Source organism: Urocitellus parryii, chromosome 9, assembly GCF_045843805.1.
Source record: "Urocitellus parryii isolate mUroPar1 chromosome 9, mUroPar1.hap1, whole genome shotgun sequence".
Taxonomy (NCBI): domain Eukaryota; kingdom Metazoa; phylum Chordata; class Mammalia; order Rodentia; family Sciuridae; genus Urocitellus; species Urocitellus parryii.
In genome coordinates, this window is record NC_135539.1 from 29888874 (window position 1) to 29914531 (window position 25658).

Consider the following 25658-nt stretch of genomic DNA (forward strand, 5'->3'; position numbering starts at 1 on the left):
CAAGGTGAGTAAATTTAAAGAAAGATATAAAGGGAAAAATAAAGCAGGCAGCATATGGGCATGACTAAATCATGTGACATTCATACTGCAGGAATGCAGGATGGGGATTCTGGTAGGGTTTGCACTGTCCCTTTTTATCCCAGCTGATCCAGGGTCTCAAATCAAACTCAAAGGTCAACCAATAGCGACGTTAATAATTCTTATTCTCTTTCTTTAGATATGATTTTTCCTACTCTCTTTTCTACCTTATCAATAGCTTATGTGTATTTCAGGGCAGTGACACATGCTGAGTTCCATCCTAATTTTGTCATCTCTCCATCGTCTACTGGAATAATCCAAATGGACTCTCAGATAGATGCCCTCTCCCAACATTGGACATCTATCTTGCTAAAGTCCTCCCACTGTAGGAACAATATATCAATAAAGCAACTACAACAAACAGAAAATACATTCTAAGAAAACTTTCAAGCAGGGCTGGGGATGTGGCTCAAGCGGTAGCGCGCTCGCCTGGCATGCATGCGGCCCGGGTTCGATCCTCAGCACCACATACCAACAAAGATGTTGTGTCCGCCGAGAACTAAAAAATAAATATTAAAAATTCTCTCTCTCTCTCCCCTCTCTCACTCTCTCTTTAAAAAAAAAAAGAAAACTTTCAAGCAAACAACGAACTGTAAATTCTCTCCCTGATGGCTTTTGTACATATTGAATTATCACCTATATCTGAGTCTAAAGTACTTGTGAAAGCAGCGATTTTCCAGATGTACAAATGGGGCTTAGCCCAGGGACATGGTGAGTGGTCTTTGATACCCTGGAATGGAACCTTTTCTTGGACACTGTGTTCGTTCCTAAAATCCGAAGTAAGACTCTAGGATTCTGGCAGAAAACCAGTGTGGACTGTGAGTACCTCGGAGAGACACAAGTGCTAGAATAGATACCTGGTATTCGACAGAACACGTAGGTAATGCCAGGTGACAGTGTTTAAGGAAACTGGAAAGTTGCCACAGTACACTCACTCCCTTATGATGGGAGTGTCTAAGTCTGTGCTTCTTTATTCTCCAACTGAAGCCTCATTCGCACTCAAGAGCTTAGGCTGAGCGAATCCCTTCATGGAGCAATTCAAGGGCTACAAGATTCTGATTGCAGGGTTGCTCTTTCTGGTTTGCGTGAGTACTTCCCTCGCCTCTGATTCCTCTCATTGCTGGCTCATTTCTTCCTTCCCTATGCAACCTCCAGTTTGGATTGTAGGAGACCCGACGGAGGGAAGAGCTCAAAGTTTTGACTTCGATCTCGTGGGATTCTAGGAAGAGTAAATGCAGGGTGGAAAATCAGTTTAAGAAAGAAGGTGAGCAGATTGGATCCTGAGCTCCACTAGGGAATCTAAAACAAATTCAGAATGTAATGTCAAAAAGCTGGTTCCAGGGCTGGGGTTGTAGCTCAGTGGTAGAGCACTTGCCTTGCATTCGTAAGGAACTAGGTTTGATTTTCAGCACCACATAAAAATGAATAAATAAAGCTACTGAATTCATCTACAACTAAAAAAAAATATTTAAAAAAGAAGGCTGGTTCCACTGCTCTCCAAAGAAGCCAATAACTCAAGAAACAGAGTGACAAGGGAAGGGCCTTACTGGCAACAAGTCAGCAAGTTGGAAACCAGAATCTTAACCAGATTTAACCAGTCTTAAGGACTCTGGTCCTTAAGAGCCATCTTGCTCAGGGGACTCAAGCACAATGCTTACATAGGGATTTGGAGGAGGTATACTTGTAGTCTCAGAGAGACGGGTGGGACACCAGAGGTGGTCATAAATTTCTAGGTCGTCTGCTTTTCTGACATACATGGCACTGCTATCTGAAGGTCACCCGAATACTCTGGGTCTTTCAGAGACCCAGAAAAAATACTATCAGCAAGTCCCTTTTTCCAGGAATAGCTAGCTACCTTGCAATTAATCCTGAAGATACAGAACAGGGGAGAAGAGCAAGAGGCGATTATATTTCTGCCAGAGAACAGTTTTAACTTATTAGATGGATTCAATCTGAGGTAGCATCGACAGCAAATAGGAAAAGAATCATCGTACATCATTCAACTGTGTGATCTTCAAAATTAGTCATTTTAAAAGTCAACTAAACTGAGGCAGGAGGATCACAATTTGAAGGCCAGCCTCAGCAACTTAGTGAGGCCCTAAGCAACCTGGCAAAACCCTGTGTCAAAATTAAAATAATGAATAAATTAAAAGGGCTGGGGATGTTGCTTAATGGGTAAGCGCCTCTAGGTTCAATCCCTGGTACCAAAAAATAAAAGGAAAAGGAAAAAAACCAATCAACTAAATCCGAGTGAAGCCAGAAGGTTTATTTGGGTTTCCTTTCAGGTATAAGAAGTTGTTATGGGGAAATCCCAATGGAGAAAAAAACAAGCTATTCATGGTGTTTTCTATTCATGGTTTTCTATTCATGGTGTTCATAGTTTTCTCACCTTCCAAAAGCTCTCTTTTTTTTTTTCTTTCTGCCCCAGTGTAAAAGAAAGAAATGGAAGTCTATGGTGTTCAGTTCTAGCTTTTTAGCAGAGAGAAAGAGGTAGGGGTTAAAAAAAATTCCTGACTAGAGAAAGAGCAAGTGAGCAACTGAGTGGAGTGACATTTTATTGCTTCACTGAGGAACCTGGGAAAGGCCAGAAGCCATGAAACCTTCCAGAGAACGCATTTCCCTGTCTGTCCAACAGTTAACACTGAGCTTTCAATGATAGATAATTTTGAGCTCTAAATTCACTCTGTGGCACTCAAAAAACAGTAGGATATTTTGCATGGAAATAGAGATTTCTGATTTTTCTTAGAAAGTGGATGATCTTCAGAAAGGCTTGACAAGTCAGTCTTCATCCTAAGACCAATGAAAGAGTTAAATAGAAAAATCCTAGTCCCTTAATAATAAGTCCGAAGGTGTTCATTTCATTTCCAGAGTATCCTTGTCCATGTGAAAGGGTGAGCGAGACTTCTTTGGGTCTCAGCCAGAACTTTCTACCTTGTAAAAGTAGTTAAACTACAACACAGATAAAAATATGCATAAAATCTTAAATTCTCAATAAAAGTCAAAGATACCACACCTGTGTGATCTCGATCCAAGTTGAGAAATGGAAATTTCCATCACCCTCAGAAGCCTCCTCTCATGCCCCCTTCCTGTCACTCCTACCCTCACTTCTTTCCAAGGTAGCCAATACCTTGACTTAAGACAATATTTTTAAATTTTGCCTGACTTTGAATTTCTTAGAAAAGTAATCACACTATGTACTTGTTTATGTGTACCTTCTTTTGAGAAATGTCTATTGAGATCATTAGCTCTTTATTGGGGGATGGGGTACTGGGATTGAATCAGGAGCACTTAACCACTGAGTCATATCCCCAGCCCTTTCTATTTGGAGAAAGGATCTCACTAAATTTCTTAGGACCTTACCAAGTTGTTGAGGCTGACTTTGAACTTGTAATCCTCCTGCCTCAGCCTCCTGAGATGCTGGGATTACAGGTGTGTGCTACCTTGCCCAGAAATTTCCTTTTTTTTTTTTTTTTGTTTCTGGGGATTGAACTCAGGGGTACTCAACCACTAAGACACATCCCCAGCCCTGTTTTGTATTTTATTTAGAGACAGAGTCTCACTGAGTTGCTTAGTGCCTCACAGTTGCTGAGGCTGGCTTTGAACTTGTGATTCTCCTATCTCAATCTCCCAAATCGCTGGGATTACAGGCATGCACCACCATCCCTGGCCAATTTGCTCAATTTTAAAAATAAAAATAAAATAAATAAAGGTAAAAAAAATAAAAGGTTAGGAGACAATGGGAAGGAGAACAGCAAGTTCCTTACCCTGTGCCTCATGACACAGCTGCACGATTAGCCTCCCAATATAATTGCTCTGAGCTCGTACTCCTAATTCCAGGATAACTTCACATTAACAGTCTTTACCACAGATTGGAATTGAGATGTGTTGGTAAATTGCCTTTTTACTGAGGTCCCCTTACTGAAACGGAAGGGATATTGATGGATATTGGTGGGTGAATATCTGATACACAGGTACCTCAATTCCCTTCCTCCACCACCAGCCCTATGGTGTAAAACATGGCCTCTCTCCATGGCTCTTCCCATTTGTAACTTGCACTTCTCTGGAATGTATTTGTGACTCTGTAATGCCAGTGAGATCTGGGACCCTGGAGGAGATTCCTTTTCATAGCAAACACTGTGCCTCACTTGGAAATAATCTGCAGTATCTCTCTTATTTTGCCAGCCCATACCTGACCTGTGCCTTTCTAGAATTTCCTGAATTTCCAGTGGTTTCTGAGGGTCAATCTCTTCAGCTGAGCCCAATTGGAGAGGGAGTTCACTGAGGGGATGGTCTCACCTTTTTCTTCCATAATCCTCAAGAAAATTGAGTAAAGGGTTTGCCCGCCTTGACTTTCAACTAGAAATGTAGGTTGGAGGTGGGAATTGTGGAAAGAGGGGAAAGGAGAGGAAGGTCACTGAGAATACCAGGCTCTGGGGAGGAAGCAGGGTTTATGAAGAGTGAGGAAATCAGAGATCTGAGGGTTGGGTCCAGGCTGGCTCATAACTCAGGGAGCAGGTGGATATGGGGAGACAGTTGGCAGTGGACAGAATAAGAAGGCTAAGGGAAGGAGACAGTTGAACTAACTTCACCTTTGCAACATGAGATGCTTCTTTTGAATAAAGATGGTGGTGACTTGGATGCCAGGCTTATGAGAGTCAGACAGCATGATGTAGGTAGGGAGAAGCCCTGGGTCCTACCTGGCAGAGGGGACTGAGCTTTGGTGAATGGAAATCTCCTTCCAGTAAGAAAATGAGAGAAGTAGAAACCACCAACAGATTCCTCTTTCTCTCCCCACAGGTGTTCTATTTCAAGATGTCCTGGACTGACAACATCATCTATCGGGCTCCAGGACCCCGGCCTGTCTCTAAATATGTCTCCAACTCTGTGGAGTCACTCTTCCTCTTGGATTCTCTCCCCCAGGAGCTCTCCAACCTGACCCACCTTCTATACTGGCCTCTGACTCCAGGAGATGGGGGGGACTTTTTAGCCTCCACCAGCCCCATGACCTCCACCTACCACCTGAGGGGTCCTGCTCAGGACACCTATGCCCTGGGAGGCTACCTGGAGGTTGTCCTTGTGGCCAGGGACCACCGGGGCAGGCCCAAGACCCATGGTGGGGATCTGTTTCAGGCAAGATTGCTGGGTCCAGAATTGAGAGCAGGGGTCCCCGGGGATGTCCAGGATCTGGAGAATGGCACATACCTATTGTCCTTCCCTCTGCTCTGGGCTGGGAAGGCCCAGGTGCAAGTGCGGCTAATCCACTCTAGCGAGGCTGTTGGGGTTCTGCGCAGAATCTGGAAAGAGAAGAGGGCCACTGTTGATTTTAGGGGGTATTTCCAGGGAAATTCTGGTGCTAAAGAGACTGTGATTTGCAATGTTGACCCTCACTCAACTGGAGCCAAAGGGCATACCTGCCAGTACAGGGATGTGGTTTCTGGTGAGCTCTGGTTCTGTGCTCAACCCCCTACTCTGCCCTGCAACTCTTTGGTTGCTCCCTCAAGCGGAAGTTACCTGAAGGTGACCACACCACGTGATGACGCCCTGCTGGCAGGGTAAGAAACCCAGAATCTGGGATATGGATCCCAACCCTAAGCGTCATCTTTCCTTCCAAAGCTCACTCCTGTGATCCAGGGGCCCTCCACCACTTCCTCCACTTGCACCCCTCAGCAATTATTCCTACTCTAATCCAGCACAAGCTTGTTGAACAACAAGCAGGTGACAGACTTTGCTAGATAAACATAGAGTATATGGTCAGGCTTTATCTTCAGAGAAGGTTATTACTGATCTTAGGTTTGAAGTTCAATGAGAACTTATCTAGGAAAGATAAGAGGCAAAGTATTAAATATAAAACAACTTATCTCAGGGCAAAAGTAGCTTAAGTGCTTTATTTATTTATCTGGGCTCCTGCTTTCACTTTTATTTTTCATTTTAATTTTTTTATATTTATTTATTTTTATGTGGGACTGAGAATAGAACCCAGGGACTCACGTGTGAGGCAGGCACTCTACCACTGAGCCACCACCCCAGCCCCTTCATTTTTATTTTAACCTGACAGTTCATTACTGCTTTATTAGATCTTCAGGTATTTAGTAGATTTTTAAATTACTTTCAGCAAAATGTGATGTGAATACTTAGGTCTGCCACTCTATTTCATGAGTTTGGGTGGCATCTTTAACATTGGATTCTTCACCTTCTTATAGTTTCTTTCCTTTTTTGTAGTTTCATGATTCAGAACACTTAACACCATCTATTTCAGTCTTCCTTTTATGAAGTAAAAATCATCAGGGATATAAATTTCCCTCGAGTACGGCTTTAACTGTATTCTCCAAATTTTTATATATAGAGGCTTCATTTTTATTCTGCTTTACATATTTTATAATTTCTACAGTTGCTACCTCTTTAATTCATGAATTATTTACAAATTACTTTTAGTTTTGTGTAATTTGTTAATGATTCATGAATTATGTACTTTTAAGGTTTTTGAACTTTGCCGGGTGCCATAGAACACGCCTGTATTCTAGTGACTCCAGTTTTTTCTTTGGATGCCACATTTCACTGAAAGTAATTTACATTCTGTATTTTTCCAGAAAGAAATTCTGAGCCTATTTAATTTAATTTGTTAAGTTTTAAATTTTCAACTTTTATATCTTCACTAATGTTTTGTGTCTGCTTAATCTAATAGCTTCAGACATAAATGTATTTATTATATTGTGTTTGTCAATTTATAGGTTATGATCAGCTTCCCCTCTCTCTTTTTTTTGTGGTGTTAGAGATTGAACCCAGGGCTTCATACATGCTAGGCATGTGCTCTACCACTGAGCTATACCCCAGCCCAACGAAATCTCTTTGTAACACAGCAGTTTTCATTTCATACATTTGAGGCAATGCTGTTCTGGACATTTGTCTCTGGGTTTGTTTCATGTTATTGGTAAATTGATTTGGGATTAGGAAAATACTATTATAGTGTCACAAAGAAAAATATAGGTAAATTGGGCAACATAAATCAAATACTTCTCCCTTACAAAAAGTACCATAATTAAGTCAAACTAAAATCTGGAAGGTGATATCTATAACACATTGAACTGACATAATAATGTTAGTACTAGGAGTAAGTAAAGAAATATTCAAAGCGTTAAGAAATATTATATAGCCCAATAGAGCAATAAGGAAAAATGTAAATAATAAATTAAAGAAGATTTGAATAGGGAATAAAAAATATACATGCATCCTCATTCCTTTTAAGTTTTTTAAAATTTGAGTCAGATTCTTTCTAAGTTGCTTAGAGCCTTGCTAAGTTGCTGAGGTTGGCTTTGAACTTGTGATTCTCCTGTCCTACCCTCCCAAATTGCTGGAATTACAGGCATGCACCACCACACCTGACTCCCAAGTATAATATCTTTAATTTTTGTGTGGACAAAACATTTTAATCTGAAAAAAACAAAAAGTGATGAGGATGGGTAGTGGTAGAAAATCTCATATCTACTGGTAGGGGTGTTAATACCATTACTTATACCATTACTAAAAACATAATGAGTAATGATAGACACATATTATACCTAAAGTTTTAAAACTTGCAAACAATTCTAACTAGGGTTTTGGATTCATAAACATATATCAGCTGTATAAAATGTGGATAAAAATATAAACACTGAATTCATGATAGTGACTTCATCTTTTTGAGGAACAGTATGAAAGAGGGCAGGAGCATGGGGGGTGTGCCTGAGGAACCTGTAATGATCAATTTATTAATGTTCAACTATTAATTGTGAATAACTACACCCACAGGAAGTTGCAAAAAGAATACATTGAATCATCTGACCCTCTGGTCCAATTTCCCCCAATGGCAACATTTCATATATGAAGTACAAAATCAAAACCGAAAATGAGCATTGGTACAATTCTGTTAACCAGACCAAAAAACCATTCAGTTTCCATTAGCTGGTACATGTAGTTTGTGTGTGTGTGTGTGTGTGTGTGTGTGTGTTTCTCCACAAATTCACCATACGTATAGATTGGTGTAACCACCATTACAATCAGGATACAGAAATGTTCTGCCACCAAAAGGAAAACCCTTCTGCTCTCCCTTCTGGGCTCTCCCACTCCCCAGTGCCTGTTCTTTTCAACTGGCAACTCTTTTTCTGTTCTTTATCTCTACAGTTTTGTCATTTCTAGATGGTTCTATAAATGGAATCAGTACGCAGTCATTTGAGATTTTTTTTTTCACAAAGCACAAAGTTCTCTAGATCCATCCATGATGTTGCATCTATTGATAATTCACTCCTTTTTCTTGCCACTGATATTCCAGTGTGTACATTTGTTGAGCCATTTGCCCATTGAAGGACATTTGGGGTGTTTCCAGATTTTAACTATCATGAATAAAGCTTCTATGAATATTCATATACAGGTTCTTTTGTAAAAAAAAAAAAAGATTTTTTTTCATATCTGTGGAACTAAATGCCTAATTGCAGTTTCTTGGTTGTGTAATTGGTAGATATTTAGTTTATAAGAAAATGCCAAACTATTTGCCAGAGTGGCTATACCATTTTATATTCCCACCACCCATGTGTAAGAGACCCAATCTCTCTGTGTTCTCTCCTGCATTTAGCTTTATTATCTTAACATTTTGGCTATTGATCCATTTCTTTTTAAAGAAAAATTGGATTCATGTCTGACAAAATATTAATATCTAATAGATCTGGATGCTGAATACACAATAAAAATATTTTAAATGATGCATAGAAGAGGGGAAAGGAGTCTGGAAGAGTTATAGCTACAGAACGAAGTAATAATGGACTGGGTGTGGTGGTGCATACCTGTGATACCATTAGCTTGGGAGGCTGAGGCAGGAGGATCCAAAGTTCAAAGCCATCCTCTGCAACTTTGCAAAGTACTGAGCAACTCAGCAAGACTCTGTCTCAAAATAAAATAAATAAATAAATAAATAAATAAAAAGGTCTGGGATGTATCTCAGTGGTTAAGCACTCCTGGTTCAATTCAATTCAACTTTGGGTACCAAAAAGAAAATAAAACTACAATAAAAACAAATAATGGAAGACTGGAGGGGTTTTAACTTTTTGTTTAAACAATAAAATCATATTTAGTGAAGTTTCATTTACATGCAATGAAATAAACATGTTTCTAATGTGCAAGTCAATGTGTTTTTTGATTGCCAAGACAGTCAAGCTACAGAACATTTTCCCCTGAAGTTCTCTTGCACCCCTTCACTGTCAATTTCTTTCCTCTACTAACCTCCAGTCCCAGGCAACCAAACAGCCTTCTGACAGTAAATATAGGTTTTGTCTTTTGTAGAACTGCATAAAAACAGAATCACACAGTATACAGTCTTGTATCTGCCTTCAGGTCTGTGAAATGTTTCTGAGACTCATCTCTGCTGTTGTATATCAGTAGCTTTTCCTTCCTATTGCTGAAAGGCTTGTGTCTTATGGAGGTAGCACGATTTGTTGGTCCATTCACCTCTCTGTAAACATTGAATCATTTCCAGTTTGGGCCATTATAAAGAAAACTGCTGTGAACATTGAGGTATGAGAGTTTTGTGGACAAATATTTTCATACTAGGTAAACAACTATGGATTCAGCTTTTAAATTCATAAACATTACTTTTTGGAATAATTTTAGATTCACAGAGAAACTAAGAAGATAACATGGGGTTCCTGTATTTCATTAGGAAATAACACAGTATCTCTTCTGATTCACATCTTACACGAATATGGTACATCTGTTTCAATTCATGAACCTGTGATAAGGCATTATTAACATTACAGTCCATTGTTTATTTAGATTTGCCTAGATTTTTAACTAATGTCTTTTATTTCTTATCGGAGATCCCATTCAAGTTCCCACATTACATTCAGGCTTATCTTGGTTTGTAACAGTCTTTCTGACTTTGCCTTTGATGACCTTGAGTTTTGGAGAAGTACTGATCAATTATCTTGTGGGATTATCCTCTATGGAAATATATCTGTTGTTTCTTGTTTATGATCAGATGGGATTGTGTATCTTGGGGAGGAAGATTGTGGAAATAGATTACATTTCCATCATATCACATCACAGGTACAAACTATGAATGTGGTTTGTGTCCATTGATGTTAACCTTGTTTGCCTGGCCAAGGGGATTTTCGTTAGGTTTCTGCACTGTAAAGCTACCCTCCCACCCCACCTCCTTTCTTACTGTAACTTTGGAAATCAGTAGGCACAACCCAACTCAAAGAGCAGAGATGTATGTCCCCAGTGTCTGAGTGTTCATGTAAAAACAACGAAAAATTCTTTTGCTCCCTGTCCTTCCAGAATTTAGTGCCAGGAAGTGATTTTTCTCCCTGGCATTCTGTGTATTTCCATTTATAGAAAACGAAAACTCTGTGATCTGGCTTGGTTGTCTTTCCTCACCTTGACTATTAGTAAGCTAAGAGTCCAATGAGTAGATGAAATGCAGAAAGTCCCTCCCCCAGACTCCAGATAATGGCCCCAGATTATAAATGTGCTAATTATATTGGAATTTTCTAATTCCTTTTTGGAATTAGAGTGGAAACAACAAGTCAATCATCAAATCCCTTTAGCAACTCCAAATTTCACCGGGTGGCCCTCTCACAAAGCTTTCTCTCTCTCTCTGTTTCTCCAGCAAAGTGACTGACAAGCTGCTACCTCAGGGTGTTGCTCCAATTCTGATCAGACCAGCAACCACAGAAAACATCAGTCGGGGTGAGTGGGGCTGAGTCATGCTGGGAGTGGAGGGTGATGATGGACCTATATGGGTTTTGTTCCTTGACCAAGAGGCTAGCCTCTCCCTTCCAGGGCGGTGGAGTACAGGGGTTAGCAGCACGGACTGTGACACCAGGCTTCTTGGATTCACATGCTATCCCTGCCAGTCACTGTTTTTCTGATTTCAAACCACTTCATTGAGGTGTGGATTGACATACTAAAAGCTGTGTACAACCCAATGCGTTTAGCCATAAACACACCCCATGAAACCATCACCACAATCTGTGCCATAAACATACTCAACTTCTAGCAGTTATACTTTAAGATTGTGATGGGACTGATAAAGAGAAGATTGAGAGTAAATTAGACTTTAAAGTCTTACTTTTTGGCCGAGGAGCTCACTTTTTATTTTGCAATTTTAGGATTATACAGAACACTGAGGATATGTTTTCCATCTATTGTTCTATATAGATGACTAAAATGGAGATCCTATTTCATGCCCTGTTTATCTAGAGATGTTCTATAGTAAAGGAAAATATATGCTTTAATACCCTCCTGAAATTATGATATATTTTTTTAAATTTTATTTATTCATATATTTATTTGGTCTTGGGGATTGAACTCAGGGGCACTTAACCACTGAGCCACTTCCCCAGTCCTATTTTGTATTTTATTTAGAGACAGGGTCTCACTGAGTTACATAGTGCTTTGCTGTTGCTAAGTCTGGCTTTGCACTTGAGATCCTCCTCCCTCGGGATCTTCCTCCAGAGCTGCTGGGATTACAGGCGTGTGCCACCAAGTCAGGCATATTTTAATTAAATACTCTATACACGTTAAAAAATATATTCATTACCTTCCAAAATTTCCTCCTGCCACTTGTGTTTATTATTACTGTTATGGTGTATGTAACACTTGGCATAAGATTTTTCCCTCCCAGCAAATTTTCATTCTGCAATATAGTATTGTTCACTATAGACTTGGGGTTGTAGAGTAGATCTCTTGGACTTATTCATCCTGTAAAACTGAAACTTTGTCTCTTTTCTCCATCATCTTCCTTCTTTCTCTTCACCTACGCCCATGGCAACCATCATTCTGCAGTCTGCCTCTTGAGTCTCATAGTTTAGATCCCTTGTGTCATTGAAGCCAGTGGTCTTTGACCTTCTTTGGCCTATTTCACTTAGCACAACATCTCTGGAGATCAACCACGTTTTCACAAATGGTAGGGTTTCATTCCTTTTTTTTTTTTTTTTTGCTTTTTCATTTTCCTAGCTATACCAAGGAATAATTGACAAATGAAATGCATGTTTTTAAAGCATACAATGTGATGATGTGGTATAGGTACACGTTAAGAAGCAATCACCCACAATTGAGTTAGTTGGCCCATCCATTGTCTCACATAGTTTACCTGGTTGTTTTATTTTTATTATTTTTTTAGTGTGATAAGGACAACATAAACTTGATCTCTTAGCAAATTTCAAGTATATAATACAGATAATTATGAATTACTGTCACCATGCTATACATTAGGCCCCCAGAATGTATTGATCTTATAAATGCAAGTTTGTACGTTTTGAACCAAATCTTCCATTTTGCCCTCTCCCCAAGTCCCTAGAAATCTTCATTCTACTCTATTTTTAAAATTCATTTTTAGGTTCCATATAGGTGAGATCATATGGTATTTGTCTTTCTCTGCCTGGCTTCTTTCTTTTTTGTGTGTGTCAGGGGGCACAGGGAATTCAGCCAAGGGATATTTTCACTGAGCTACATCCCCAACATTTTTACTATTTTTTTTTTAATTTTGAAAAAGGGTCTCACTAAATTACTTACAGCCTTGCTAAATTGTAGAGACTGGCCTCAAACATGCAAGCCACTTATCTCATCCTCCCAAGTTGCTGGGTTTACAGGTGTGCACCACCAGGCCCAACTGTCTGGCTTATCTCCCTTAGTATAATTCCCTTCAAGTTCATCCATGTTGTCCTAAAAAGCAGAATATCCTTTCTTAAGAATGGATAATATTACTCTGTATGTATATCCTGTTTTCTTTACCCATTGATCCATTGCTAGACACTCAGTTATTTCCATGTCTTGAATATTTGTGAATAAGGCTCCAATGAATGTGAAACTGTGGATAATCTTTTTTGAGATCCTGATTTCACTTCCTTTTAGTATATACCCAGGAGTGGTATTGTTGCATCACATAGGAGTTCTGTTCATTATTTTTTGAACTGCCAATCATTGATCTTGATCACATATTGCTTAACATTTCATGTCTTAGTGCCCCTACTATCACCAGATATAAGAATGGTATGTCATAGGTTTTGTCAAAGAGTAAATGAAAAAAATACATGTAAAGCACACAGAAGAGTACCTGACATCTTCCAGATGTTAATGTTGGTTCCTTTGGTTTTTTATTCTGTTCTGCTTTTCTCCTTCCTATAGTGCTATCCCCACAGACCAAGTGACGCCCTGGCCTTCTGGCCCCAAAGCTCTCTGGCTTCTACCACCATGATGTATGGCATTCCCTGTCCTGCTCTGGCCAGTCCTTCCCCACTGTTGACAGCATCCTGGGCTGCCTGGCTGGCCACATCGTGCACATGATGGGGGACTCCACGCTTCGGCAGTGGTGGGAATATCTACGTGACACAGTGCCCTGTGAGTGACACATGGGGACTCATGAAGAAACAGGTGACCAGAGAGGGATTTGAAGGAAACTGTGGTGCTTGGTGGAGAGGTGGGCAGGATGCTGGGTGCTCCTGAAAGGCGAGTGAATGAGGAGGGCAGAGTTATCACTGGGCTGCCTTTCTGGTTTAGTTACCATGGAGCTCCAATGAGAGCATCAACCTTTCAAATAACAGTGTGTGGTGATTCCAAGAGTCCTCATTTAATTTCTAAGTAGAATCCTCAGTGAGTCTCTCAAAGATTATTAAAGTGAGAAAAACACAAAGTTCACAAATTTGCTGGGAGGAATACTGGGGTTTGAACTCAGGGGACTCAACCACTGAGCCACATTGCCAGTCCTATTTTGTATTTTATTGAGAGACAGGGTCTCACTGAGTTCCTTTGCACCTTGCTTTTGCTGAGGCTGGCTTTGAACTTGAGAACCTCTTTCCTTAGCCTTACAAACTACTGGGAACTATAGGCATGGGCCACCCATCCTGGCCACAAAGTTCAAAATTTTATCTCACCCACCACCCTGCACCTCAATTTTTTTTCTTGCTGTTGTTGGATTCTTTGCTGATCTTGCACAGTCACTTGGTAGAGATAGTGGTTCCCTTAGCACCTAAGGAGGCAGTCATTTCACTGAATGTGTCTTGTCCCCACCAAAATTAGAGGAACTCAATCCCAAACCTTCCATTTTTCTAAATAGTCAAGATTAATGGAAAACAGTATCACAAGACTTCTGAATACCTTCCTGCCATTTTTGAAAACAAAAGCAAATACTCAGCAACCAGTACCTACTTCAGATATATTATAAATCGCAGGGCCTAGATTCTAACTGAGTGGCAGAGCACTTTCCTAGTATGTGCAGGGCCTGAGGTTCTATTCCCAGCATCACACACACACACACACACACACACACACACACACACACATGTTTTGATTTACAGTCCTTCAGATGTCTGATAAATAGGAAGATATAATAGAAAAGCTAGCCAGAATGTCTGTCATACTGGGACCACTGTTCAATAGCCGTGACCCTTATAAATTTGATCACAAAATTGTCATCAGGCTAATTGTAGCACTTGTTGACCATGGTTTTGAGGAACGTCCACCTAATATTATAGCCAATCTCAGAAAGGAAGCTCGGACGCTTTCTTGGTATCCTGCAAAGTTTAGAAATTAGCCACATTGTCATTGTAGTCACCAAGTCCAATTTGAGGTTCCCTTTTATTTTAAACAGTGAATTGGACTGGGCACAGTGGTACACACCTGTGATTCCAGGTACTAGGGAGGCTGAAGCAAGAGGATAATAAGTTCAAGGCCAGGATGGACAATCTAGCGAGATCCTGTCTCAAAATAATTTAAAATTGAGAAGGGGCAGGGAATATAGCTCAGTGGTAGAGTACTTGCCCAGCTTGCGGGAAGCCCTGGGTTCAGTCCCCAGCACTGCAGAAAACACAACAAAACAGCTAGTTGAGGTCTAACTGACAAACCATGAGTGGCAGATATTTAAATTTTGACATACATTCACACTCATGGAACAACCTTCATAAATGAGATAATTAGCATATTCATCATGCAGAAAAGTGTCCTCAACTGATAAAACATTGGAAATCTGTCCTAGGGGTACACCTGTAATTCCAGAGATTAGGGGATTGAGGCAGGAGGATCACAAGGTCCTAAACAAATAATGAGACTCTGTCTCCAAATATAACATAAAAAGGGCTAGAATTGGGCTGGGGTTGTGGCTCAGTGGCAGATAGCTTACCTCGAACATGAGAGGCACTGGGTTTGATCCTCAGCACCACATAAAAATAGATAAACAAAATAAAGATATTGTGTCCATGTATAACTAAGATTTGTGTGGAGATGCTAGATTCCCTTTATCCATATTGCATTCAAGGCAACAATTCAAATTTTGAAAATGTTGATTGGGCACCTGAAATAGAAGCTTACTAAGAATCAGATCTTAGACAAAATCTGAAGAGGTGGCAACGAATCCCCAGGGAAGGTCAGTGGTAAAGAGAGTGCGGCTGTTTTGTGTTGGGGGACAGGCTGTGGCCTCTGCCCTGCAGACACCCTGAGACTGCCCTGGAGGGGCCCAGGCTGGGAAGGAAAGCAAGCCTCTCCCTGCTGCTGGATGACCCCCTGGCAGCCTTGCGAGGCAGGCGAGGCCAGCAGGGTCTTGGAGGACCGGGAAGGAGAGCGCAGGAGAGCATGCCCCGCGCCCGCCCCCCCCCCCCCCCCCCCCGCAATGGACACAGGAGCCTGAGGTCAGGGCCCTTCGTGCTGGTTCATGCGCGGGGCCAAGGGCCCTCACCCCATCCGGACAAGGCCCACAATGGCATTATCTGCCCTGGAAGGTAAGCAAAGCCCAGAGGATGCGGGTGGGCCGGCCCTTGGCCCTCGGGTGGTGGTCTTCATTCTACCAAAGAGAGAAAAGGCAGAGGAGCACACCAATAGGAGGTGGTCGACGCCCTTTACAAAAGCTGTTAGTAGAAGACCTGGGTTTGCTTTGCATGTGTGAGGCACTGGGTTCAAGCCTTGGACCCCATGAAAACAAATAAACAAAATAAAGGCATTGTGTCCACTTACAATTAAAAAACAAAATTTAAAAATCAAGTTTCTCCTCAACCTTTGAAAACCTTTGCTACATCTGGACATTCTAGTTGTAGAGGTTGCTGAGCTATGAGGCAGAAAATAACGTCTTGAAATGCCCATTTGTTTTAAAAATATCCAACAAGAAGTGTCTTCTGGAAGTGACTGTCACACCTCTAGGAGCGACACTTGACCACATTTTTTCAGTAGGTTAGAGGACATGGAGAAGACTCTGACCTTGAGAAGAAGGTCCTGTGCCAGACAGGTTATGTGTAAAAGATATTTTTTCTATTATAACCATTGTTTTGCCTTTTATTCCTCGTTCTGTATATACAGTTGACAAAGCTAAGTACTTTTTTTGAAATATCTAGCCCTAGATGTTCTAAAGTACTTGATGTATGTTAAAAGTAGAAGTAGTAAAATATAATACCTTTTATAAATGTCTTTGTTAAAATTCTTATGAAATGTTTTGGGGGGCAATAGCCAAACCCTGTTGTGTAATACATGTGGCATGCTGGTTCTCCAGAGCATCATGCCAGTGTGCTTAATGAGGCAAGAGTATCCTTATATCTGCACAGTTTTGTTTTACTTTGCCATGTACATACTGTATTTAAAGGGCAAACAAGTCCTAATCAACATCTAGTCTTTCTAGATGTTAAAGAGCTTAGCAGTGTGTGACAAAAGTAGAATTAGTGAACAAATGTTGTATTTTTCTATGTTAAAATTTCTAGGAAAGAATGTCTTCTGATAAGGATTAGTGAAGGGTGCTCATATTTTGAAGACATCTTCAAGGTAGAATTATTGTTTCATATGTGTAGTTTATGCAACACTCTCCTGTACATAGTGGACACGTTGAGTCCTTACCTGAAATATCTAGTCAATCTAGGTATTTTAGAAGTGCCCAATGTATATGAAATATAGAATTAGTAAAATATCATTTTGTAAATATCTTTCTGCCAAAATTAATATGGAATATAGTCTTCTGGGAATGGAGCTGTTAAGCCACCTCTGTGAGCAGTGTAGTACCTTCTCTCCTTGTTCAGTGATGTGGAGGAGGTAAGAGGGAAGCGAGTGCAAACGGTAATATGTTAGTGTGTTTATACCTGGACATTTTCAGGCATCAGTTTCCTGTATGTATGGTGCATTTTGTTTTGCTGTGTATGTAGTGTATATAATGGGCAAATGAGTCCCAATTGTGCAACATTTAGTTTTAGATATTAAAGAGGTCTCCAGTGCATGAAGAAGTAGTAAAATTAGCATGTTTGTTACATTTTGTGTTTAAATTCATGGGAAAACTTGACCTCAGTAAATGACTGCTGGGTATGATTTGTTCAACCATCTCTAAGCATTACATATGCATGTACTTGTCCACTGAACTGGGAGTAGACAGAAAAAAGGGAGGAGGGAAAGGATCAGGAACAATACAGTCATACTAGAAGATATATCAAATTATAACCATTACTACGTGTGCAATTTTATTTACACTGTTGTGTGCATAGTGGATACATTCTTACGTGGAATATCTAATCCTTCTATATCTTTAATAGTGCTTGACATGTTTTAAAGTAGAAGTTAGAATAAAATTTTTGTAAATAGCTTTTTTTAAAAATATATATTTTTTAAGTTGTAGATGGACATGTTACCTTTATTTTGATTATTTATTTTTATGTGGTGCTGAGGATCAAACCCAGGGCCTCATGCTTGCTAGACAAGCACTCTTCCACTGAGCTACAATCCCAGCCTGTTAAATAGCTTTTAAAAACTGGTAGGAAATACTGTTTTTGGAATTGTTAAACCACGTCTGAATGGTATCTTGTCAGTACTTGTTCACTGGGTTGAGGGAGGTGGGAGGGAAGAAGTTACAAAAGGTGTTTTGTTAGTTTGTGCTTGAAAATCCCAGCTTACAATTGCCCTATAACGTGCATTTCATTTAACTTTGCTGTACTGAATATATTGTGTATGTACTGGAAAAAGGAGTTTTAGTTTTATAATATCTTGCCTCTGGGTATGCAGAGATTGCCAATGTGTCACAAAAGTAGAGTTAGTAAGCTAACGCATTTTGTATACTTTTTGTTAAAATTTATAGAAAAGGAGTCCTCTGAAAAGAACTTTGGGAAGGGAAATTGTAACATTACATCTGAGTGACACTTGTGCCTCTGTCACTTGTGACATAGGAGAGAAGAAATGAAAGAAAGATTCTAGGCCAGCATGATCTTATTTAGATGCTTTCAGATATAAATATTGCTACCTGTGTATCGTTTATTCAACAACACTACTATGTACATTGTGGACAAATATAAGTCCTCATTTGAAACACCTGTTTTTTTTTTAGATGTTTAGAAGTGCACAAAGTATGTTAAAAGTAGAGATAGTAAATAAAACATATTGTAGGTTAAAAGAAAAAGAAAAGTAGATTCTAGGGATAGAATTTGGGGAATTCTTTTATTTATAAAGTGCAAGGAAAATAAGAAGCCAATAATTAGGGGTGAGGATTAACCAGAAAGGTAGGAAACAAGGGGACAGTGTATTGTTACAGAAGGTAAAAGGGAGGAATGTTTCTGGAAGAGGTTGGCCAGAAGAAGGAAGTCAAATGCCATAGAGAAAGGGCTGGGGATGGAGCTCGGTGGTTCAGGGCTTCTCTCGCCTGTGCAAGGCCCTGGGTTTGATCCTCCCAAAACAAAAGTAAAGTAAAGAAGAGTAAAGTAAACTGGAAAGAAGTTTGGATGCACAGTGTTGGTACTGATAGGGAGAGCTTTTGGAGTTGAGGAAGAGAATGCTTGTGTCTGATAAAGCAAGCAGGGGGAGCTAGAAGTTTTATTTGTAAAATAATATGGTGCACGGTTATATGTTAACTTATGGAAACTTCTCTCTCATCCTCCCAACAGCCCTGAAACCAGTGGATCTACATTCCACATATCAGGTGGGGCCCCTGATGGCCGTGGAGACCACTCGGGGCATAGTGCTGCACTGGCGAGCCCACAGCTGGCCCCTGCGCTCCCAACGCACACCAGTGGCCTCCCTACACTCTGTTGCCAAGGAGCTGGAGGGCCTGGCCGGGGGCCCCCACACCGTGGTGGTGCTGGGCCTGGGAGCCCACTTCACTACCTTCCCTCCATCCATCTTTGCCAGACGACTGGCAGGGATTCGAGCAGCTGTGATGGCCCTGCTGGAGCGGGAACCCAGTACCCTTGTGGTCATCAAACTGGCCAACACTGGCTATAAGTCTGTGTATGGCAGTGACTGGTTCACTCTGCAAGTGAACCGGCTCCTGAGAGCTGCCTTTGCTGGGCTCCGTGTGGCCTATGTAGATGCTTGGGAAATGACCTCCAGCCTGGCCCTGCCCGACAACATCCACCCAAGGAAGCTCATTGTGAGCAATGAAGTGAACTTGCTCCTCTCCTTCATCTGTCCCACCTGAGAGCTACTGAGGGTCCTGGCAGTGTGCTGATGGAGAGCCTGCAGCTCAGCCACAGGAAGTGTGAGAAGCAGTGAAGGGACCCAGAATGAGGAACGATTCAGAGGAGATTAGTTACTCCAAGAATGGCCACATGCATTAAAGACTGGTGACATTTTGGTGACTGTCCTCTCGTACAGTTCTCTGTGCAATGCACAAATAAATACGCATTACATGAATGAGATGATATTTCACATGCTGTCTTTTCAGTTCCTTTTTTTTGGAAATTTTTATTGATTTAATTGTACATTATGCAGTTTTGTAAGGGGTAATACAGAGATCCCTTATATCCTGTACTTAGTTTCTACCAATGTAACCATCTTGTCAAAATGGGGTACATTATTGGGATATTAACATTAAAATCAACATTCTTATTTAGATTTTCTCAGTATTATTGTCCTCAATTGTGTGTCTGTGTCTTGTTTTTTTGTTTTTTGTTTTTTGCAGTGCTGGGGATTGACTACAGGGCCTCGTGCATGCTGGGCAAGTGCTCCACCACTGAGGCTATATGTCTAGCTCCTATTTCGTTCATTTGTATGTATTTATTTTATGCAACATTATCACATATACTGATTTCTGGTTAATTCTTTAACAGTTGTTTTGTAGCTTTACAAAGGAAAGATGACAGAGCCCAGGGTTTGTCCAAAGTGGCAATCAGGAGAGTCTCCAAAAAACTAGGGTCTCAAAGGACTTTATCCTCAGACTGAGGTGATCCAACAAGAAATCCCCAGGACCAAAGAGCACAAAGAAGAGAACCATTGCAAAACTTGGTAAATGGAAGGGTAGGGGAAGCATCCACTAAGAATTGATAGCCATACACTGTCTTCACTCTGGTTTTTAGCCTGACTTGACACTATATGGGTGGCTCAAAAATTCTCTAGGGCTGGGGATATAGCTCAGTTGGTAGAGTGCTTGCCTTGCATACACAAGGCCCTGGGTTCAATCCCCAGCTACACAACACACACACACACTGACCAGGTTGTATGTCTAGCCTCGTATACCTCCAGATCACCTGAATACAACAACTGTGATTTCTGGAGAAACTGACATTTTTAAGATTGCAGAAAATTTTCTGCAGAGAACATAATAAGGAAAAAGAGCTGCAGACATTCAGCAATCATGAAACACACCAGTTACAACACAGCAAGAGTGAGAAACAGCAGGAAAAAAGTCAGACGAACCCAATCTACAAAACTCCCAGATATTAGATCAACTAGAAAAAATATGAAATTAGTATCTTTAAACACATTGAATTAATCAAAAAGAGGTTTTTACCAATATGAGTAAAAAAGAACTCTTAAAATAAAAACTAGAATAATTATAATAAAAATGAAGAGCATATTTAAAGGCAGGCTGGACAGAGGCAGAGAGAGAATTAGTGAATTGGGAGCAAGAATGTAAGAAAATTTTCAGTTTCATCCAAGAAAGGAAAAACATGGATGGAAAATGTGAAATAGATGTTAGATGTGATAGAAATCCAAAGGGATCAATTGGGGTTGAGAGCAGACAGACAGGGAGAGAGAGAGGGAGACACAGAGAGACAGAGAGAAAGGGGGTTGGGGAGGGAGAGAGAGATTGATTGATTCTTCTTATTGTAACATCAACATCAGTCCTACTGGATTAGGGCCCCATCCATACAACCTCATGGAGTGAATTCTTAGAACTGTATGCTTCCTTGGCATCCATGTTGAATATAAGTAAAGCTTTCTCATACCAGAAGCGGTGCTTAGTTACCCTTGGCACACTTTCCAGTTTTCCACCTCCTCCCAGTTCTACACTGTGGTTCATCCAGATATCTGCCTTTAAAAATCTCCTGGTGGGGAGATCTAACATGGCGGCGAAGGGACTGCATCACCTCAGGGCGCCGCGTCACTAAGTGGGAGAAAGACGATGCAAAACGGCTGAAGGATATCTTTGGGAAGTTCAAGTGAAATTGAGGTGCTCCAGAATCTAGTGGACAGATTTCCATCGTGCGAAGTTCGGCTCTGAGAGCTCCATTTCCCCGCACGGAGGGTCGCATAGCCTGACAGGCGATCGCCCCGTGGCTGGAGTCTGTGGCGCGCGCCGGGGAACGGCAGGGTGCCGGAGCGGGGGAACAGCGATACGGATCCGGGGGGCTCCCGCCTGTGGTACATCGGAGCCCTTAGCGCTGAGTTCCGGCTTTGAAACAGAGGAGAGAAGAGGCCCAGTTTGGCTCCAGACACCGGTCGGACCACAGTGGAGAACAGCAGCCGTCATTTCGGAGAGATGATGTAATCATCCCCGTGTTCTACTGATCTCAGCCCATTCAACTACGAACAGGTGATAACAGGCTGGTATTTGCCTGCGTCTAGCAGACAGATTTTCTGCTCAGGCTCGGGGCGGGGGTTCTTGTGGAGAATACTCCTAGAGGCTCGTGCCTGGCAAGGCGTGCGCCGGGCACTGAGCAGCTGGATTCGGGTTCCCGGGGCTAACCTGGCCCAGGTCTGAGGAAACTGCGGAGACTGCCGGCGGAGGCCAGCTCCAAGTGGAGCGTGCGCTGAGCTTGGGGCGACTGGGTTCTGACTCCCGGAACAGTTTTCGCCTGGGGCTGGGAAACCCGTGGGGTCGCTCCCTGGAGCCAGCTCCCAGCGGAGAGTGTATCAGATCGGAGAGGCGGGGTTCCGGCTACCTAAGCTGCTTTGGCCCAAGGCTAGGGAACCGGCGGTGACTGCTTCTCAATCAGGGTCCGGCGGGGTGTTGTAGGGACAGAGTGGATCTTCCTCCTGCGCCCAGAGCAGTCCAAGTGACCCGCCATGGTGCCATGACACCCCAAACGCAGCTGGGGCTGAAGAGAGCAGCCGCCCACGCATAGAATAGGACCAGCGATTCCGCGGCGCAGCAGCCAAGTAACCTCATTTGGAGTAGGGGCTGTGCGGAGCTGCCATCCGAGCAAGCAGAGCAGGCAGACCTGCCGCCAACTGGCAAGACAGGCCAGGTAGCTTGCCAGCGGGGTGGACACGTAACACCGAGGCAGTCGCGTCACACTGGTTGGAGTGGGGGTGGAGCAGGGTCGCCGCCCGGGTCCGGAGGGGGCTCAGCGACCCGTTGGAGAGGTAGTTAGGTACCCCCATTGGGAGTGGGGGCTGTGCAGAACTGCGACCCACCGGCCTAGAGGTCTGCCAGCGCGGTAGACTCGTCACACCAATTGGAGCGGGGGGCCCAGCTGAGCCGCCACCCACATCCAGATCAGGACCAACGATCCCAGGGCGTGGTAGTTAACTTACCACAATTGGAGTGGGGGCAGAGCAAAGCCACCACCCGTGCCCGCAGCGGGGGCAGACCTGCGACCGATCAGCGGGGTAGACAGACCACCATAATTAGAGGAGGAGCACAGCCAATACCCGCCCTGCAAGGGAGACTTCCCAACTATACAAGAGCAACATAAATAAATAGGGGGTAAATTTCAAAAACACAACAGTGGCACCAAGCAGAAAGAAACGTCAGCAGTATGAAAAGACAAGGAAAGAAAGGACCACAAGCAATGCAGGTCAACTCAACTTTAGAAGAGGTAATAGCTGCAACAGATGGAATGTCAGATAAAGACATCAGGATTTATATGCTTCAGATGATCTGGAGTCTCAAGGAAGACATGAGACAGCAAAATCAGACAATGAAAGATCACATTGACAAACAAATCCAGGAAGTAAAAGATCAATTTCACAGGGAGATAGAGGTAATAAAAAACAAACAAATAGAAATTCTAGAAATGCAGGAAGCTATAAACCAACTTAAAAACTCAATTGAGAATACTACCAGCAGAGTAGATCACTTAGAAGAGAGAACATCAGACAATGAAGACAAAGTATTTCAACTGGAAAAGAACATAGACAGCTCAGCAAGTCTGCTAAGAAACCATGAGCAGAACATCCAAGAATTATGGGATAATATCAAAAGACCAAATTTAAGAGTCATTGGGATACAGGAAGGCACAGAGCTCCAAACCAAAGGAATAAAAAGTCTTTTCAGTGAAATAATACAAGAAAACTTCCCAGACTTGAAGAATGAGACAGAATCCCAAATCCTAGAAGCCTACAGGACGCCGAATGTGAAAAATCTTAAGAGATCCACACCTAGACACATTATAATGAAAATGTCCAACATACAGAATAAGGAGAGAATTTTAAAAGCTGCAAGAGAAAGAAAGCAGATTACATTTAGGGGTAAACCAATCAGGATAACAGCTGATCTCTCAACACAGACTCTGAAAGCTAGAAGATCCTGGAATAACATATTTCAAACACTGAAAGAAAATGGGTTCCAACCAAGAATCGTGTATCCGGCGAAATTAAGCTTCAGATTAGAAGATGAAATTAAAACCTTCCACGATAAACAAAAGTTAAAAGAATTCGCAGCTAGAAAACCATCTCTTCAAAAAATCCTTGGCAAAACATTACAGGAAGAGGAAATGGAAAATAACTTTGAAAACCAACAATGGGAGGTAGGACAGTAAAGGGGGGAAAGTAGTCAAAGAGGATAACAAATCAGGTTTAGTAACATCAATAAACAAATATGGATAGAAGAACAAACCATATCTCAATAATAACCCTAAATGTTAATGGCTTAAACTCACCAATTAAGAGACACAGGCTAGTAGAATGGATCAAAAAACAAGACCCAACAATATGCTGTCTACAGGAGACGCATTTGATAGGAAAAGATATACATAGACTGAAGGTGAAAGGTTGGGAAAAATCATATCACTCATATGGACCGCGGAAACAAGCAGGAGTGTCCATACTCATATCTAATAAAATAGATTTCAAGCCAAAGCTAATCAAAAGGGATATTGAAGGACACTTCATACTGCTCAAGGGAACCATACACCAACAAGACATAACAATCATAAATATATATGCCCCAAATAATGGTGCAGCTGTGTTCATCAAGCAAACTCTTCTCAAGTTCAAGAGTCTAATAGACCAACATACAATAATCATGGGAGACTTCAACACACCTCTCTCACCACTGGACAGATCTTCCAAACAAAAGTTAAATAAGGAAACTATAGAACTCAATAACACAATTAACAACCTAGACTTAATTGACATATATAGACTATACCACCCAACATCAAGTAGCTACACTTTTTTCTCAGCAGCACATGGAACCTTCTCAAAAATAGACCATATACTATGTCACAGGGCAACTCTTAGACAATACAAAGGGGTAGAGATAATACCATGCATCTTATCTGATCATAATGGAATGAAACTGAAAATCAATGATAAAAGAAGAAAGGAAAAATCAAGCATCACCTGGAGAATGAACAATAGGTTGCTGAGTGATCAATGGGTTTTAGAAGACATCAAGGAGGAAATTAAAAAATTCCTAGAGTTAAATGAAAACACAGACACAACATATCGGAATCTATGGGACACATTGAAAGCAGTTCTAAGAGGAAAATTCATTGCTTGGAGTTCATTCCTCAAAAAAAGAAAAAACCAACAAATAAATGATCTCATACTTCATCTCAAAATCCTAGAAAAAGAAGAGCAAAACAACAGCAAAATAAGTAGAAGGCAAGAAATAATTAAAATCAGAGCTGAAATTAATGAAATTGAAACAAAAGAAACAATTGAAAAAATTGACAAAACTAAAAGCTGGTTCTTTGAAAAAATAAATAAAATTGACAGACCCTTAGCCATGCTAACGAAGAGAAGAAGAGAGAGAACCCAAATTACTAGCATACGGGATGAAAAAGGCAATATCACAACAGACACTTCAGAAATACAGAAGATAATAAGAAAGTACTTTGAATCCTTATATTCCAATAAAATAGAAGATAGTGAAGGCATAGATAAATTCCTTGAGTCTTATGATCTGCCCAGATTGAGCCAGGAGGATATAGACAACCTAAACAGACCAATAACAATAGAGGAAATAGAAGAAACCATCAAAAGACTACCAACTAAGAAAAGCCCAGGACCGGATGGGTATACAGCAGAGTTTTACAAAACCTTTAAAGAGGAACTAACACCAATACTTTTCAAGCTATTTCAGGAAATAGAAAAAGAGGGAGAACTTCCAAATTCATTCTACGAGGCCAACATCACCCTGATTCCGAAACCAGACAAAGACACTTCAAAGAAAGAAAACTACAGACCAATATCTCTAATGAACCTTGATGCAA

The 25658-nt window shown here is 41.3% G+C and overlaps 1 protein-coding gene across 1 annotated transcript; it reads left to right on the forward strand.

Moving 5' to 3' along the window:
- Positions 1 to 1106: 1106 nt before the first annotated feature.
- Positions 1107 to 19471, forward strand: LOC113199979 (NXPE family member 3-like). Its single transcript, XM_026413205.2, is given in 5 exon segments — positions 1107 to 1163; positions 4876 to 5630; positions 10715 to 10794; positions 13234 to 13446; positions 18939 to 19471. Coding segments are annotated over 5 exon segments (1638 nt in total).
- Positions 19472 to 25658: the final 6187 nt, after the last annotated feature.